Here is a 19,031-nt window from a genome sequence, read left to right on the forward strand (position 1 = left end):
CTCTGCTTAAAGACCTCAAAGAAGGAGACTCCACCACACTCCTTGGCAGCAAATTCCACTGTCGAACAGCTCTTACTGTCAGGAAGTTCTTCCTAATGTTGAGGTGGAATCTTCTTTCTTGTAGTTTGGATCCATTGCTCCGTGTCCGCTTCTCTGGAGCAGCAGAAAACAAGCTTTCTCCCTCCTCTATGTGACATCCTTTTATATATTTGAACATGGCTATCATATCACCCCTTAACCTCCTCTTCTCCAGGCTAAACATGCCCAGCTCCCTTAGCCGTTCCTCATAAGGCATCGTTTCCAGGCCTTTGACCATTTTGGTTGCCCTCCTCTGGACACGTTCCAGTTTGTCAGTGTCCTTCTTGAACTGTGGTGCCCAGAACTGGACACAGTACTCCAGGTGAGGTCTGACCAGAGCAGAATACAGTGGCACTGTATACCTAGGGTTGCTGTCCTGGTCTGATCCCACTTCAGACCTGACGCTTGCACTGTTTTAGTTTAAAAATAAATACTGGAAGTTTTCCAGAAGGGACTTTCCGTTGTTTACCACCACCTTTCCCCAAATATCTAATTTTAGGCTCCAGCTGTGGGAAATGTGTTGATTCTGTGCCCGAAATATGTGAGCTATGTGAGCTATGCGATATTTTGGAAGTGTGTGTGTGGGGGGGAAGGACCAGATAACAGAGCAAACCTTTCTCAACTCCGGTCTGAGATGGATGTTTTTGATCGGGACTCAGTTGCCCAAGATCACAGGTGGGACCAAACTATCCTGCCACCCTCAGGGAGTTGTGGACAGTGAAACTTTCCACTCATACGGCAACCCAGGGCACTACCATATTTTTGTTTTCTGAGAAACAGGAAGAGCTCTGTTGGCCAAGGATGATGCGGGGCCAGGAAGGAACCCTATGACCTTCTCGCATATATTCCTGGTCTCCAGCTGCCATCGTCCCTAACCATTGGTCATGCTGGCTGCGGCTTATAGGAGTTGAAGTCCAACAGCATCTGGAGGTTTCTCATCTCTGCTGACAAGCTCAAAGCACCATGGAGTTTTCTTGGGATAATTTCAGGAATCTCTGTGGGGCTGACTCAACATTGTGCTCCAGCTGGCAAAAGAAAGTCAAATATTTGGCAAAGATATGAAGCACTAATATCACATGAAGCTAGAGCTGAAAATGCTTCCCATCTTGGTTTTTTAAAAAATAATATTTATTGGTTTTCTATTTAGTAATACAATATACATTCACATTATTATTATCTACTTTACCGCTCTGGCTCCTTAGAGCCTATCAACTTCCTTCCCTCTCGCTTCATGGCTTTCAAAATTAACCTTTGTATCATTGCGTTTTGTACATTTTCCAGTTCTAATTACACTCATATATAGAATTACACTCATAAATATAGAAGGCGAGAAAATTTCTCTTTACAAGATTTGGGACAACCTTGCTGGTGATGTTAATTGCTTACAATAATCTTTCAAATATCGTATAAATTTACATCAATCTTTTTGGGATACTTGATCGTGCTGGTTTTGAATTTTCCCTGTCAGCTTCGCCAGTTCTGCAAAGTCCATCATCTTCATTTGCCACTCTTCTTTCGTTGGTACTTCTTGTTGTTTCCATTTTGGGGCTAAAAGGGTTCTTCCCATATATAAACAGTCTTTTCTCTTCCCTTGGTACCTCAAAACCCACTATGCCCAATAAAAAGGCTTCTGGTTTTTTAACAAAGGTATTTTTGAACAATTTCTTTAACTCTTTACATATCATTTCCCAGAAAGCCTTTACCTCTTTGCAAGTGGAAGAAGATACCTTCCTTTTCTTTACATTTCCAGCATTCATTCGTTCTTATATAAAAAATGCTTCCCATCTTGTAATCAGTACAACCACCCTGTAAAGTAGAGCAATATTATTAGTGGTTTGGAATATTCCTTATTTGATGCATATTGCTAACGTTGTTTGCTCCTGTTTATGGGGCTAGTGTGACGTTTTTGTTTCTCCGTAAGTTGCATGTCACATGAAATATTCAAGTATTACATCATCTCACTCTCATTTTACCCCACTATGGTATTACGTTAATAATAATAATAATAATAATAATAATTTATTATTTATACCTCACCCATCTGACTGAGTTTCCCCAGCCACTCTGGGCGGCTCCCAATCAAGTGTTAAAAACAACACAGCATTAAATATTAAAAACTTCCCTAAACAGGGCTGCCTTCAGATGTCTTTTAAAAAGAAGATAGCTGCTTATTTCCTTCACATCTGAAGGGAGGGTATTCCACAGGGTGGGCGCCACTACCAAGAAGGAATATAGGTACATATATTTTTCCTTTAATATAAGCCGCTTGGAGACTTGTGGGCGACAAGCAACTAATAAGATAGATACAGTTGCAATCGAAGTTATTCAACCCCCATGGCAAATCAGGTTTCTTATCAAAATTTACAGACTTTCAGCTGCTTGCAATGAGCAACAAGAGCAATTGAAATAGCTCAACACAACGGACGCTTTAAGTGGTTCCCCCAAATTCAGCTGAAAATGCAACTTGGGGGGTATGTGACTAATTTCCATTGCAATTGTAAATATCCCCATTTTTGCAGAAAGGGAAAACTGAGGCTGAGAGAGACTTGCCCAAGGCAGTCTGAGGAGTTTGTGGCAGAGGCGAGAGTCAAATGGGGAATTTTGCACTTTGTGTGTTTATCTCCAGCTAGTATGCTGCAGTGACCATGCTGTCAGGTCTACGGACCCAGAAGGGGGGGCCCCAAACCGCAACCATACTATGCTATAAGACCCACTATCCTGTAATATTACATATGAGCCTGTACAAAAGCCTAGGATGGCGAAACAAGACTAATATTCCTGAAATCCTTGTCTTAGACTCTGTGAAAGGATTCTGTGGAACTGTAACAACCCTTCATGTGGATTATTGGACTCTATAAACAGACAGGTGGAATAGACACTTATACATGTATGGACCTTATGCATGAACTGACTAGAGAATGAACTGATCCACTGGGTCTTCTGTATTTTCCGTTGAACTTTATGAGACTTCCGTTGAAATCGACAATTTGATACAATGAATAGTAAGGTAAAGGTAAAGGTACCCCTGCCCGTACGGGCCAGTCGTGTCCGACTCTAGGGTTGTGTGCCCATCTCACTTAAGAGGCCGGGGGCCAGCACTGTCCGGAGACACTTCCGGGTCACGTGGCCAGCGTGACAAAGCTGCTCTGGCAAGCCGGCACCAGCGCAGCACACGGAAACACCGTTTACCTTCCCGCTATAAAGCAGTACCTATTTATCTACTTGCACTTAAGGGTGCTTTCGAACTGCTAGGTGGGCAGGAGTTGGGACCGAAAGACGGGAGCTCACCCCGCCGCGGGGATTCGAACTGCCAACCATGCGATCGGCAAGTCCTAGGCACTGAGGTTTTACCCACCGCGCCACCCGCGTCCCTGCACATGAATAGTATACCTTATTTATTTAAAGGTACAGCCGGTTACGTCTTGTGTGTTTATTCAATATGCCTTGGTAAGCAGACAGAGAGCAGAGAATGAGACTAGATAACAGGAACCGCTGGTCTTCCTCTCCCTTCCTTGCAGTTTCACAGAAGCCATGAAGAGCCAGCCCAAGCTGAAGGCCCTGGATTCCCTCTTGGCGCACTACACCAGTGTAGCCCTGATGTCTGTAGGCATCGTGTTTGTCACTTCCAGCTTCCTGGCCCTGGGATTCATTGGAACATTCTTGGGTAAGGCTAAAGGTCGCTTTGCTAGACTGCGTGTTTATGTATTTGTTGCTTGTTTGTTCCATATAAACGTTTCCATTCCAAACTGGGATGCAAGGCAGCACCTACGACATTTTTAATTTTTATATTTGAGCCTACGGCATTTTAAACCATCCGTTATCAAATACAGAACGATGAAAACAAACGAATTGGAAGCAATACAGTGGTACCTCAGGTTAAGTACTTAATTCGTTCCAGAGGTCCATTCTTAACCTGAAACTGTTCTTAACCTGAGGCACCACTTTAGCTAATGGGGCCTCTGCTGCCGCCGCGCCGCCAGAGCACGATTTCTGTTCTCATCCTGAAGCAAAGTTCTTAACCTGAAGCACTATTTCTGGGTTAGTGGAGTCTGCAACCTGAAGCGTCTGTAACCTGAACCGTATGTAACCCGAGGTACCACTGTAATTAAAATACATCCTGGTGCAAACATCAGCAGACATAAATCTGACACCGTTAAGTTAGAGATGCGTTAACAAAAGGCCAGCATTTAAGCTCAGTTGGTAAGAGTGTGAGACTCTTAGACTCAGGGCCGTGGCTTCAAGCCTCACGTTGGGCAAAAGATTCCTGCATTGCAAGGGGGTTGGACTAGGTGGTGCCTTCTAACTCTGCAATTCTATTCTTGTTCCCAAAAGCCTGTTGGATTATGAATGTCTTCACCTGTCAGTGGAAGGACAGCAAGGAGGGAGCCAAGCTGGCTTCTGTAGCAAGGGAGATCCAAAGTTGTCAGGGGGCAGCCACCGAGAAGGCCCTCTCCTGTGTCCCCATCAAACGTTCCTTTGAGGGTAGCAGGACCGTGAGAAAGCCTCCCCAGAAGATCTTGAAACCCAGACAGGTTCATGTGCGGGAATATGGTCTTTCAGAAAACCTGGACCTAAGCTGTGTAGGTACCTTTAGGTAGCACTTTCTCCAGTGACTAATCCCTTAATTTAGAGATCACTTCCAAACAGTGGAACTAGACTTTGACTGTGATCTAGCACTCCACAGGTAAAGGGTAAAGGGACCCCTGACCATCAGGTCCAGTCATGACCGACTCTGGGGTTGCGCGCTCATCTCACTCTATAGGCCGAGGGAGCTGGCGTTTGTCCGCAGATAGCTTCCGAGTCATGTGGCCAGCATGACTAAGCCACTTCTGGCGAACCAGAGCAGCGCACGGAAATGCCGTTTACCTTCCCGCCAGAGCGGTACCTATTTATCTACTTGCACTTTGATGTGCTTTCGAACTGCTAGGTTGGCAGGAGCAGGGACCGAGCAACGGGAGCTCACCCTGTCACGGGGATTTGAACTGCCGACCTTCTGATCGGCAAGTCCTAGGCTCTGTGGTTTAACCCACAGCGCCACCCACATCCTTACTCCACAGGTAAAATGACACAATTACAAGGGAAGTATATGGCTTGTTGTTTTGTTTCACATGGTGTTTGTGATGGTCATCTTATTAACTTGATTTGTAATCCACCTTCCAATGCAGGGATTCTCAGGGTGAAAAACAACAGCAAAAGGACTGGTGGGAGGGAGAGACAAAAAAAATAAACACAAGAGTATTGATAAATCCAAGCACAGTTAACAGCAAAGGAAGAAGTAATGGTAGAATGTCCCTTTGCACCTTGTAATAAACGAAAATCTGCCCTTATTCTCTTATGGGGGACACAAGAGCCCTTACAGAGTCCTTTGTAGGTTCTCTATTGTTCAGAGAAAAGAACAGAGGCCAACCAGAGAATGTTGAGAAGCAAAGCAGCTAGTAAGCCTGATCTTTATTGAACTGTTGCAACAAGGTGCTCCCCTTTCACGGAGGAAAGGAGGAGGACCCAGAACAAAGGTGTGTCCGCCCTTATGTAGACATTTTAAATTGGAGTCCAAGACCACCCCCAGACACATCATACCTACATCATAGAAAAGGCAGTCTACAGCAGAAATCTGAGTGTGTTGTTTACCTCCTGTCATTGTTTACCTCCTGTCTGGCAAGTTAACTGTTAATTCTTACTTGGCTGGATACCCTGGGGAGCCTAGCCAGTCTTTTGTAATGATAAATACTTAGTTCCTGAGCCAGGTCCCAGGCTCACCCTATTCATACACAGATATACCCTTAAGACAGGATTTGTGAAGGCTAAGTCAATGGGGAGGCTTTTCCATTTTCCTTTGACTCTGCAGAGAAAACATTTGGTCAGTTTGGGAGTCAAAATGGTTCGAGGGCTGTTTTCCTGTGCTGCTTCAGACATGTGGTTTATATATTTATGTACACGTTTGCTTGGTACATTTATGAACATTTATTATATATATATAAGACCTTAATTTTTTTATTTCAGTCTCAACAAGCTTAAATGTGAAAGTAGAGCAAACTGTGTGTCTCTCTCTTCTTATTTCCAAGTGTTCAGCGGTGCCAGTTTCAGACTACTTTGTGGACTCTGGGGGAATCTGTGGGCTTTGTTAGACATTAAGTTAGAGGGAATGATAGAACGCCCATTAACAACTATTACCGTGGTGGGTGATTTCAGTGCCAGAATGGGAGGTAGTAATATTGTTATGGCGGAAATAATTGGTTTGTTGAATGAGGACTTGGAGGAGATATCTCCCAGGCTATCAGAAGGTAAGACTACTTCAGCAGTGATTAAGCCAATAATCAGCAAAGTTAAGTGGGGACGTTGCAGAAAACCAAAACAAAGCCAACTTCATTTTTTGCATGTTGTTAGAGCAGAAATACAAGGATAGAATCATAGAATTGTAGAGTTGGAAGGGTCTGCAATCTTGTCCAACCCCCTGCAATGCAGGAATCTCAACTAAAGCATCCATGGCAGACAGCCATCCAAACTCTGCTTAAAAACCTTCAAGGAAGGTGTTATGTACTGAGTTGAATAGGATCCAAAAGGCAGCAGTCTGGTTGGTCCTAGAACAATAGGGTCCAGAATGCAGCAGTCTGATTGGTCCACAGGAGCCATCCAATCCAGCTCCAGGTGGAAGGGAATCCGCAACCTGATTGGCCTACAGGAGAATCCCAGAAGTAGCCAGTCACGTGGGGCCCATTGTGTAAATAATGTATATAAGGCAGACATTCTGGGGGAACTTCCATTCCTCCTCACCACTATGAGCATGAAATCCACTCTCGACTCCAAGTATATTTCAGAAGGAAAGTCCACAACCGGGGAGACCATTCCACTGTCGAACAACTCTTACCACCAGAAAGTTCTTCCTGACTTTTAGTCGGAATCTCCTTTTTTGTAACTTGAAGCCATTGGTTCAAGTCTTCCCCACCACCTCCTAACCATTTTGAGTGGTCCCCTCACCCCATCCCCCAGTAAAGCTCCTAATCTAATAGTGGGCTGGAGTGAGGGAGGAGGAGCGTAGGTGCATATGCAAATTAAAATAACATGGGATTGAGCACCCTTGCCTTCCACTGGCTGGCTGTTCCCTACACCTACAAAGGCCTCTATTCTGATCCTATTCATTCCTCTGGAGAAGTGATACCGCAAGCAAGGGGAGATCGAGACTTCCTTGTTCCCCCTTATCTGTGGGATGGCGAGGCAAAAGTCAGCACTTAGGAGGGAGATCTGGGTTTGGGTTCAGGACCATGGATAGTTCTCCTGCAACTGCGACCAAGAGAGGACCATTGTTGTCTTCTGGGTCCTCGATGGTGATGAGGTTTTGAGCTTCGTGTGTCTGCCTCGATCCTCCGAGAAGTCTGGACTAAATGTCAGAGCCGGCTGGCAGAGGTATCTCCTTGGGGTTCACAGGTGAGTAGGTGGGCTCTGATGCCCACACACTTTCACAGCAGGGAGAGCAGGGCATGAATCTCTCCTTGAGGAGGTATAGCAGCTCTCGGGGCTCATGTCATCCTGTCGTGCAGTGGTTGGAGTGCCAGTCTAGGACCTGGGAGACCAGGGTTCACATCCCCTACTCAGCCATGAAGTTCACCAGGTGACTTTGGAAGCCAGTCCTAACCTCTCAGCCTAGGGTTGTTGTGGGGATTCAATGAAGGTGAACCATGCATGTCACCTTGGAGAAAAGGTGTGATATAAATGAAATTAATATAAATCATCATCATCATACTAAGCACCACCACCATGGATTTGGGAGCCCATAATTGTCAGAAAACATGCATTTCCTCCCCCAAGCTGTGCTGCAGACCCTATGTCCTCAGCCCACCCCCGTCCTCTTACCAGTGGGCTTCATTTTGCATTGCACTCTCTCAATAGAAACAAAAAAAATCCTCATCTCCCTTGTTGCTGGGACAGGAGATGCCGCAATACGATCCTTGATCTGGTACAGTGGTATCTTGGTTTAAGAACAGCTTAGTTTATGAACAACTTGGATTAAGAACCCTGCAGACCCGGAAGTTGTGAACTTTGCCTTGGAAGCAGAACATGTTTCGCTTCCTGTCGAGTGTGTTCCATTTGTAAAGTGAGTCCCCCGCTGCTATGGGAAAGCACACCTTGGTTTAAGAACGCTTTGGTTTAAGAATGGACTTCTGGAATGGATTAAGTTTGTAAACCAAGGTGCCACTGTACTTTATTTGAAGCCACCGGGGCTAGAACCAGGCGACCTTTGGTTCTGTGCACAGCTGCCTAAAGTTGGGGTCAACCAGGGCTGCAAATTGGGACTCCTCCCTAGTAGGTAAAGCTGAGTTTGGGAGCCTGTGGCCCTCCAGATGTTGTTGGGCTTCAACTTCCATAAGCCCCGGCTATCATGGCCAGTGGTCAGGGCTGGTGGGATTTGAGTCTTAGGAGCCACAGGTACCCCATCCCTACAGCAAAGAGGTCTCCGCGATGGGACTGGCTCTGCCCATCTGAGCTGGCCATTGGCTCTCCTAAACAGGAAGTGGTGCTAACAGTTTCCTGTTCAAGAGGTGGGACTTTGCCTGGGAAATGATTCTCTTGGCTTTGCCTCTTGGCTTGCTTTCTAGCTCCTGCTTCTCTCTGTCGCTGCCTTTGAGGCATCCCTCCTTCTGCCCCACAACATGTGGGGTGGGGATTGGGGTCCCCCTCCTAGATACCATGCTGTGCTCCTTTGTAGCAGAGATCAACAAAGGCTTTCCTGCCACTCAGCATCCAAGAACCCCTCGGTTCCATCTGAAATCTTTCTCAGATAAATCGGTTCCATCTGAAATCTTTCTTCAGTCTTGGAAAGGAGGTCATAAGTTTTTTAACCCCCTTTGAAAAACATCCTTTCTTTCAAGCACGCAGATTTATGTAAGTCCGGTTGCATAAATTCCCATCTTTTCCATTAAGTCTCTGGCAGGTTTAACCCCTTTGCCCCCGTCCCCAGCTGAAATGGAGTGCTTTGCAGATCAGCTTTTGTATATTGTCAGCTTCTGTTTATCCTTTTGCCTTCCTTCCCACCCCACACCCTGAAACCCCCTGCTCATCTCTTCTACCACCAACATTCAGATTGTAAGCTTCCTGGGGCAGAGACCTGTCATTGTGGAATGGGGATTCCTTGCATTATTCCTTAAAGTGCCGCACGCCCTGACAGCTCTACATTAATGGAAACGGAGGCTTGGACCTTTTAAATGAACCCACCTGCAGGCAAGCATTTCAAATCGTGAAGATGCGTTTTCCATTTATTTTAATACACAACGGGGGGCCGTGACAAACAGGAGAGGAATCACCTTTCTTACCTCCTCCCCTCCCACCTTGCTGGGCGAAAAATTGGGGTCGGCGCCATCTTAAGTGAGCATAGCGGGGTCTCCAGCTTGCTTGCAGAAGGTCTGATTCATCGCAGCCGGGATGACTTAACTTGGGTGTCATTTCCGCTGAAACGCAACAACAGGTGAGTCAGGATGAGCTGAAGGTGTGACCTCACCTTCTCTCGGGGCTTTTTCTTGACGCCGAAGATGCTCATAAGCACAGCCTTGGCAGACAGGGAGAGGTGGGGAGAGGCATGTTCTCTGCCCGCAACAGCCGCATGGCACCCAGTTTGCAGGGCGTGTCAGTGGCGTAGCTGGATTTGGAAGTGGGAGGGAGTTATCCTGCTATGCCTCGTTCCCGGACAATTAAGCATGTGCGGAAGCAGCCCAGAGGAAGATGCTCAGGAACGTAGGAAAGCTGTCTTTTGTGAATTCGGAGCCTTGGTCCTTGTAGCTCAGTATTGCACTGACAGGCAGTAGATTTTCAGGGTTTTAGGCAAGGATCATGCGCACTCCTGCCCAGGGATTGAACCTGCGTCCTTCTTGCAAAGCACATACTCTACCACTGAGCTGCCTTTAAAATATATCAAAGCCCTTCTCCTGTTAGGCAAAGATCGGAAGACAACCCGGATGGTCGCCAGATTCTGTGTACAGATCTGTAGGCACAGACCATCTCCCGACTCAAACTAGTTCATTAAGAAAATCCCCAAACTCGGTTCCATGGCTCAGCTCCTCTGTGGTAGTTTATCTTAAAGCTTTAAGTGTCTACATGCTTATTGCCTTTATGAATTTTAAATTTATTGTTGTGCGTTGTTTTAATTGTTTGTTTTCCTTCTGGGACTGTACCCCCAAGTGTGTTTTATAAGCTGGTCTCCGACCATAATAAATGATCTATCTATATCAAAGCCCATAAACCAGCTCATGTCAAAAGCCTTTCAGAGGACATGGGGTTAATGAGGGGCACCAGAGTGGGCAGGGAGGGGACCTGAGTTCCACATGTGGGTCTGTGTCGGGGTGCAGGTCAGCACCAGGGTCCGTTGTCAGTGAAGTTAGCTCTTTCTTCAAGGAAACGGCATTCAAATCGGCAACACTTCCCAGTAGGTCTTGCCCAGTGTTTTGTTTTTTTCCTGGGGGGGATAAAGGGGTGCACATACCCCTAAACGTTTTGTGAATCTTAACGAGAGAAGAAACTAAAAATAAAAACAAAAATTAGTTTCTTCTCCAGCACGGTGAATTGTCAGTGTGTGAAGCAGTGTGGAATGTGTGGAGTTAATACAGGGGTAGGCAACCTAAGGTCCATGGGCTGGATGCGGCCCAATCGCCTTCTCAATCCGGCCTACGGACGGTTCGGGAATCAGCGTGTTTTTACATGAGTAGAATGTGTACTTTTATTTAAAATGCAACTCTGGGTTATTTGTGGGCCTGCCTGGTGATTTTAAATCTGTGCTTTTATTTAAAATGCATCTCTGGGTTATTTGTTGCTCATAGGAATTCGTTCATTCCCCCCCCCCCCATATAGTCCGGCCCCCCACAAGATCTGAGGGGCGGTGGACTGGCCCATGGCTGAAAAAGGTTGCTGACCCCTGAGCCAATACATGTTCTTTGTACTTTTGTCCACTTACTGTATTTTTTTTTCCTGATTCGAAATATAAAATGGTGATTTTCTTGAGACTACCCCTAAACTTTTTTTAGGGAAAAAAGCACTGGTCTTGCCCCTATAGAGCAGTTGCCAGGATTGACGGTCCCTGCCTTCCATGCTTTCTAAGGCTCCTCTTCACCCAGATGTTTCACCTGCGCACCTCTGGTCTCTGTTCTGCTCTCCTTATTCTGCATGTTCTTGGGGAGAAGGGAGCTTTTTGCAGCCACAGAGGGAGACCCCCCCAGGATTCCTCAGCTGCCTCTTGACCTGAGCAGTGAGTGTTTGATCTATGGAACTCGCTGCCACCGGAGGCAGCAACGGCCACCGACTTACATGGCCTTGATGAGAGGGCTGTTGATGGCAACCAGCCCCAGCAATTACCTTCTCCCCTTCGCAGTTGGAGGCAGCAATGCTTCTGAATACCAGTTGCCTGAAACCCCAGGAAGGAAGAATGAGCTTGTGCTCAGAGCCTGCTTGTGGGTTTCCGGGTTGGCCACTGTGAGAACAGGATGCTGGACTTGAAGGGCCACTGCCCTCACCTGGCAGGCTCTCCTTGCGTTCTTAAAATGTGTCCCTCTCATCTCCTCAAGAAAAGTGAACCAGAGCCCTACTCACACATTACTCACATGTAGGGTAACAAAAAAAAAAGGTAAGGTAAAGGACCCCTGGATGGTTAAGTCCAGTCAAAGGCAACTATGGGGTTGCAGCGCTCATCTCACTTTCAGGCTGAGGAACCTGGTGTTTGTCCACAGACAGCTTTCCGGGTTATGTGGCCAGCATGACTAAACTGCACAGAAACACTGTTTACCTTCCCTCTGGAGCGGTACCTATTTATCTACTTGCACTGGTGTGCTTTCGAACTGCTAGGTTGGCAGGAGCTGGGACAGAGCAACGGGAGCTCACTCCGTTGTGGGGATTCGAACCGCCGACCTTCCATGAGGTCACCTTTTTTGACTTATCCCAGACTGGTGACCCCCCCCCCCTTGCGCAGAGACCCCTGGTTGTGCATTGAGCTCCCTTTGGCGACAACCACACTGGAGGATGGAGGAAGGAGAGTTGACGACATGGAGCGAGTCTCAAGGGACAGCCTCCCTCCCAACGCAGAGAGGCCCTACTTAATGGATGGGCAGCACTCGAGTCTTTGGGATAGGACGGCAGCAGAGACTGCGCAAACACCTGGCTAGAATAATACATGCAATGATGGGGTTTCTGTGCCCGCCACATGTTTCTGGAAAGACGCTCCCATCCCCTCTGTCCATTGGCGATGATGGATGGGGCTGGTGGTAGTTCCCTCACCTGAAGGGCGCCATGTTGGCTACTGCTGTTTCCTAATGAGGCAATTAGAGCTGTCTCTTATATATCTTAGGATTAAAGCACTTAGCAACCGCTAGGCACCAAGGGCTCTTTAATGTAGGCTGAAAGGTTGGAGAGGCACATCGTGAATCACTCTTACTAAACCACTTCTCTGTGGCTTCCCAATTTCCTTCACAGTAGGGGTAGCTGAAGGCCTCAATTTTGCAACAGTTGGGGATCTTCATTTTGACCTCATGTGGGCCCATTTTCTTTCTTGAGTGCTGGCTAATTTTGTGTGCGTGCTTGAGCCAGTCAGTAGGGCAGCTCACCATCACTTTTCTCCTCATTGTTCCTCCACAATTGGGCCCATTGTGACCGGGGCTGGCACTCCCTGGAATCCTACTTTCCAACGCCTAGTTTTCGCCCAGATGCTTGCCCTATTTTCTGCAGTTCCTCTTGGTTAATGTGTTCTTGGAGGGGAGTAATGAGGTTTTCGTGGCAAAGGAGAGTGTGCTTATGAGTCGCAACCATCTCAGCTCTGTGTTAATAGTATTTATTCCCGCTGTAAACACATTTAAAAAACCACAACTGACAAAGATTTTGTGGCACTGTGACCGGAGCAAAACCATCGTGTTCTCTCCTTTTCCCTTGTTAAGTTATTAGTAAGAGAGATCGGGAATCAGCTAAGACTCAGCCGGCAGCTTAACAGAAAGGTGGAAGGTGCCTCAGATTTCCTGACTAAAAAAGTGGTACCAATCTTGTGTGGTCGTTTGCATTAGTACCAAAATGGAGAGACCATCACAACCCTTTAGAGACAAGTAACCTGTATTTCTGGGCCTGAAGAAGGCTTAAATCGGGGTGGGGGATTGCATGCCTGGAGACCAAATGTGGCCCTCCAGACCTTTCTATGTGGTCCTTGAAACCCTCCCCAGAGCATCTCCCTGACTGGCTCCGCTTCGTAGCTTGAGTGCCTTTTGTTGGATGACAAACTCTGATGAATGTGGTGTGTAGAAACTAGCCTTTTGTACAAACGAAACATTGGTTGCTGTGCTCAGTTTTGCCTCTGGCATGCGGCCCTCAAAAGGTTTCCCAGATGGGAATGTGGGAGCCAATTTGGTGTAGTGGTTAAGAGTGGTAGACTCGTAATCTGGTGAACCGGGTTCGCGTCTCTGCTCCTCCACATGCAGCTGCTGGGTGACCTTGGGCCAGTCACACTTCCTTGAAGTCTCTCAGCCCCACTCGCCTCACAGAGTGTTTGTTGTGGGGAAGGAAGGGAAAGGAGATTGTTAGCCGCTTTGAGACTCCTTCGGGTAGTGATAAAGCGGGATATCAAATCCAAACTCTTCTTCTTTGCTTGAGAAGGATTCCCACCCCTGACTTAATTGGTCTGTCAAAGACATTATTCTCTTATTCATTCTCCCTCTCTTGCTCTCTCTAAATGACTTGGATGGGATGAATGGAGGGGATGCTCATCAAATTTGCAGATGACACCAAACTGGGAAGGGGTATCTAATGCTGCAGAAGACAGCATTTAGATTCAAAATGACCTTAGCGGAATGGAGAACTGGGCGCAAGCTAACAAAATGAGTTTCAACAGGACAAATGCAAGGTTCCACACAGGAAGAACCAGATGCACAAATATAGGATAGGGGTCACCCTGCTTACTAGCAGTACATGTGAAAAGGATCTAGCGGTCTTGGTGGACCACAAGCTGAACATGAGTCAACAGTGTGATGCAGCAGCAAATCTAATACTCTCCTAGGCTGCATCAACAGAAGTATAGTGTCCAGATTAAGGGAAGTAATAAAAAGGTAAAGGACCCCTGACCGTTAAGTCCAGTTGCGAACGACTCTGGGGTTGCGGCGCTCATCTTGCTTCACTGGCCGAGGGAGTCAATGTTTGTCCGCAGACAGTTATTCTGGGTCATGTGGCCAGCATGACTAAGCCGCTTCTGGCAAAACCAGAGCAGTGCACGGAAACGCCGTTTACCTTCCCGCCAGAGCGGTACCTATTTATCTACTTGCTTTTGAACTGCTAGGTTGGCAGAAGCTGGGACTGAGCAATGGGAGCTCACCCCATCGCGGGGATTTGAACTACTGACCTTCCAATCGGCAAGCCCTAGGCTCAGTGGTTTAGACCACAGCGCCACTCTATTCTGCCTTGGTCAGATCACACCTGGAGTACTGTGTCCAATTCTGGGCACCAGAATATAAGAAGGTTGTTGACAAGCTGAAAGGTGTGCAGAGGAAACCGAGCCTTTTGAGGAATGGCTGATGGTATGTTTAGCCTGGTAAGGAGGAGACAAAGAGGAGATGTAATAGTCATCTTCAAATATCTCAAGGGCTGTCACATGGAAGAGGGAGCAAGCTTGTTTTCTCCTGCTCCGGAGGGTAGGACTCGAACCAATGGCTTTGAAATATACTCAGAGTCGCAAAGTGATTTCATGCTCTTTATTCAGCTCATAGTGGTGAGGAGGAATGAATGAAAGTCCCCTCACAGTATCTGCCTTATATACATTATTTACACAATGGGCTGCACATGATTGGCTAATTCCGGAATTCTACTGTAAGCCAATCAGGTTGTGGATTCACTTCTATCTGGAGCATGATTGGGTGGTTCCTGCCAACCAATCATGCTGCTGCATTGTTCTAGGACCAATCAGAGTGCAGCATTCTGAATCCTATTGTTCTAGGACCAATCAGACTGCTGCCTTTTGGATCCTATTGTTCTAGGACCAATCAGACTGCTGCAGTTTGGATCCTATTCAACTCAGTACATAACAGGCTTCAAATTACAAGAAAGGAGATTCTGACTAAACATCAGGAAGAACTTTTTGTTGGTAAGAGCTGTTTGACATGGGAACATTCTCCCTCAGGAGGTGGTAGACTCTCCTTCCTTAGAGGTTTTAAGCAGAGATTGTCAGGAGTGCGTGCAGGAGCCAGGCCCTGTGACCAGTAGGGCTTTGCAGGACTGGGGCCTTCCTAAGTTTGTTCTGGTGAGGCAAGGTGCGGCCGCACAGGTGAGGGCACTTGGTAACTCACTGCACCTGGTGGCAGGAGCCAGGAAGGGATATAAGGTCAGCATTTCCCTTCGGCTCTTTGCCACAGCAGCACGTTTCCTGCCTTGCTGCGTTTGGCTTCTTGCTTCCTGATCCTCGGACCTTGGCTCCTTGACTCCTTGCTTCTTGACCCTTTGACTTCGTGATTCCTTGCTTCTCGACCCTCGGACCCTTGACTTCATGACTCCCTGCTTCTTGACCCTTGGGCCCTTGATTTTGTGACTCCTTGCTTCTCGACCCTCGGACCCTTGACTTCATGACTCCCTGCTTCTCGACCCTTGGACCCTTGATTTCATGACTCCTTGCTTCTCGACCCTCGGACCCTTGACTTCATGACTCCCTGCTTCTCGACCCTTGGACCCTTGATTTCGTGACTCCTTGCTTCTTGACCCTCGGACCCTTGACTTCATGACTCCCTGCTTCTCGACCCTCGGACCCTTGATTTCATGACTCCTTGCTTCTCGACCCTCGGACCCTTGACTTCATGACTCCCTGCTTCTCGACCCTTGGACCCTTGATTTCGTGACTCCTTGCTTCTCGACCCTCGGACCCTTGACTTCATGACTCCCTGCTTCTTGACCCTTGGGCCCTTGATTTTGTGACTCCTTGCTTCTCGACCCTCGGACCCTTGACTTCATGACTCCCTGCTTCTCGACCCTTGGACCCTTGATTTCGTGACTCTTTGCTTCTTGACCCTCGGACCCTTGACTTCATGACTCCCTGCTTCTCGACCCTCGGACCCTTGACTTCATGACTCCCTGCTTCTCAACCCTTGGACCCTTGATTTCGTGACTCCTTGCTTCTCGACCCTCGGACCCTTGACTTCATGCCTCCCTGCTTCTCGACCCTTGGACCCTTGATTTTGTGACTCCTTGCTTCTCGACCCTTGGACCCTTGACTTCATGCCTCCCTGCTTCTCGACCCTTGGACCCTTGATTTCGTGACTCCTTGCTTCTCGACCCTCGGACCCCTGGCTTCTGGACCCTCATTCCTGCTCCCACCCCGCCATCTTGTCCCCGGTCCCGACGTCCTCAGCCGGGACCTCGATCGCCCGTAGACCGGACCGTGACAGAGGTTGGGTGGCCATCTGTCAGGGATGCTTTAGCTGAGATTCCTGAATTGCAGGGGGTTAGACTGGATTACCCTTGGGGTCCCTTCTATGATTTTATGATCCCCCCTTTAAATGAAGGCTTTTCCAGTAGATCAAAACCAGAAACCTTGGACCAAAGTTGGCACCTCATGTGGTGTAGCAACAAATGATCTGACAAGCCATTTCTCTCAATCCTTACTGGCTGCGTATCTCAAGAGAAGGCCTCAAGCATTCTCACAAAACGACCAAGCATATATTCACAGGAGGAGCCCAACAGCCCACTCCCGGTGTTGGCACACAGAGACATAAGGCCTCCAATAGCCATCTTGGCTACCAGCCATTGATATCACCATATCCTCCTTCGAATCTGCCTAATCGTCTTTCAAAGCCATCCAAATTGGTGACAGTCTCTGCCCCCAGTGGGAGTTCTGCAGTTGAATGCTGTGCCGTGGGAATAAGTCCTTTCTTTTTCCTGTCCCAAATCTTCCAGCAGTTTAGCTTCATTGGGTCCCCACAAGTTCTAGTGGGAGAGGGAGCACAATGGCTTGTCTTTCCACTTTCTTTTTCAAAACATACAGAAATGGGGCAACTTCTTCATGGGTCTTCAACATCTTCTCTAATGTGTGCGGAGAGGGTAACAACGTTCAGATTTTTGGGCATTGAATTACAAGAGGATCTGTCCTGGAGTGTCAACACAAGGGAGCTTGTGAAAAAGGCGCAGCAGAGACTGTACTTTTTGAGAATACTAAGGAAAAACCATCTTCCGCAGAAACTGCTGCTTGCCTTCTATCACTGTGCCATTGAGAGCGTGCTCACTTATGGCTTATGTGTGTGGTACGGAAGCTGTACTACCCAGGACAGGATGGGGTTGTGCAGGGTTGTTAAGGCAGCAGAGAGCATTGTTGGCTGCCCACTCTCCACCTTAGAGCAGATTTATGCCACAAGGTGCCATAGGAAGGCACTGGACATAGTAAAAGATCCATCGCATCCTGGTCACTGTCTCTTCAAGCTCTTGCCGTCGGGACGGAGATACAGAGCGATGAAGACAAGAACGAGCCGTCTTAAGAACAGCTTCTTCTCCAGAGCGATCTCGGCCCTGAATGGGAAGCCCGGACTTTGAAAGTCATCTAATCTCCTTTTCTGTATTATACTGTATTGTTTAATTAGTGTTTTTATGGAGCAGTCAAGTAATTTCGTTGTTCCCGAAGGGGGCAATGACAATAAAGATATTATTATTATTATTATTATTATTATTATTATTATTATTATTATTATTATTATTAATTTGGCTCCAAGAACTCGTGCAAAAACGCAGGCGTGGACTTCTCATCGTACGCAGGAGTTTGTTTCTCCCTCCTTCCCACAACCCCTCTCCCCAAACTCACATCTTGATGGACAACACGGACACACTCAAAAGCTTTTTCCCTTCCTTGTGACATATTTCCACTTAAGGCACTGTTGGTTTTGGTCCAGCACAGCTGCCTGCAATTTTTTGAGAGCACAAAGCTTAGCAACTGCTTTCTCCTTACCCGTACTTTCCTCTCCCCCCCCCACCCCCGCCCACCCCCAATAATACTTTGTTCCCTTTGTCCTGTTGTTTCCTCCTGCCTGACTTCAAAAGATGTGTACATTACCGGAATTATGTTCTGGAATTCTGCAGAGATAAGAGGCTGAGGATGTGCAACCCATGTCAGGAAGCAAAACCTCTCTGAAGCATCCGTACCCACCGAAGAAGCTGATATTACAGGGAGGAAAAGAGCAATTTTCTTGCAGGAAAACAGAATAATGATCCCTCTGTTGAGAGCATCAGATGTGTTGCCAGCCTGCTCTTCAGGCTCCAGCAATCAGCAGGTTTGGCGTCAGTAAATCTATAAGATTTGCATTGGGTTATTTCTCCCCACCTTGGGAATTGGATAAATATTCCCTCTCTCCCTCCCACCCATTCTTAAGGCTTAATGAATTGAAACTGAGGGAGTTTGGCTTCCCCCAAAGAACCCTAGGAACTGTAGTTTGCTTGTTTTTTTCAGATATATTTTATGAAATTGCCAGACATATACATTCCAATACATAATGTTGTTGTTTAGTCATTTAGTCGTGTCCGACTCTTCATGACCCCCTGGACCAGAGCACGCCAGGCACTCCTGTCTTCCGCTGCCTCCCACAGTTGGGTCAGACTCATGCTGGTAGCTTCGAGAACACTGTCCAACCATCTCGTGCCCTTCTCCTTGCGCCCTCCATCTTTCCCATCATCAGGGTCTCTTCCAGGGAGTCTTCTCTTGGAGCCTCAGCTTCAGGATCTGTCCTTCCAGTGAGCACTCAGGGCTGATTTCCTTCAGAATGGAGAGGTTTGATCTTCTTGCAGTCCATGGGACTCTCAAGAGTCTCCTCCAGCACCATAATTCAAAAGCATCAATTCTGTGGCGATCAGCCTTCTTTATGGTCCAGCTCTCACTTCCATACATCACTACTGGGAAAACCATAGCTTTAACTATACGGACCTTTGTTGGCAAGGTGATGTCTCTGCTTTTTAAGATGCTGTCTAGGTTTGTCATTGCTTTT

The 19,031-nt window shown here is 47.3% G+C and overlaps 1 protein-coding gene and 1 long non-coding RNA gene across 6 annotated transcripts in view; one reads left to right on the plus strand and one right to left on the minus strand.

The window, feature by feature from the left end:
• Positions 1-19,031, plus strand: part of PEMT (phosphatidylethanolamine N-methyltransferase) — a 94,855-nt gene that overhangs the window by 52,540 nt on the left and 23,284 nt on the right. For all 5 annotated transcript variants that reach the window (XM_083413723.1, XM_083413725.1, XM_083413722.1 and 2 more), the window contains one exon: positions 3,597-3,742. In XM_083413723.1, coding sequence (XP_083269849.1) covers positions 3,597-3,742 — 146 coding nt within the window. The remainder of the gene's footprint in view (positions 1-3,596; positions 3,743-19,031) is intronic.
• Positions 709-19,031, minus strand: part of LOC310664586 — a 56,799-nt gene continuing 38,476 nt past the window's right edge. The window contains exons 3-4 of the long non-coding RNA XR_014504978.1: positions 9,384-9,518; positions 709-1,884 (exon numbers count right to left, since the gene is read on the minus strand). This is a non-coding gene — a long non-coding RNA (uncharacterized lncRNA). The remainder of the gene's footprint in view (positions 1,885-9,383; positions 9,519-19,031) is intronic.

The sequence above is a fragment of the Podarcis tiliguerta genome (assembly GCF_965153285.1).
Source record: "Podarcis tiliguerta genome assembly, chromosome: 14".
NCBI classification, from domain to species: Eukaryota; Metazoa; Chordata; class Lepidosauria; order Squamata; family Lacertidae; genus Podarcis; species Podarcis tiliguerta.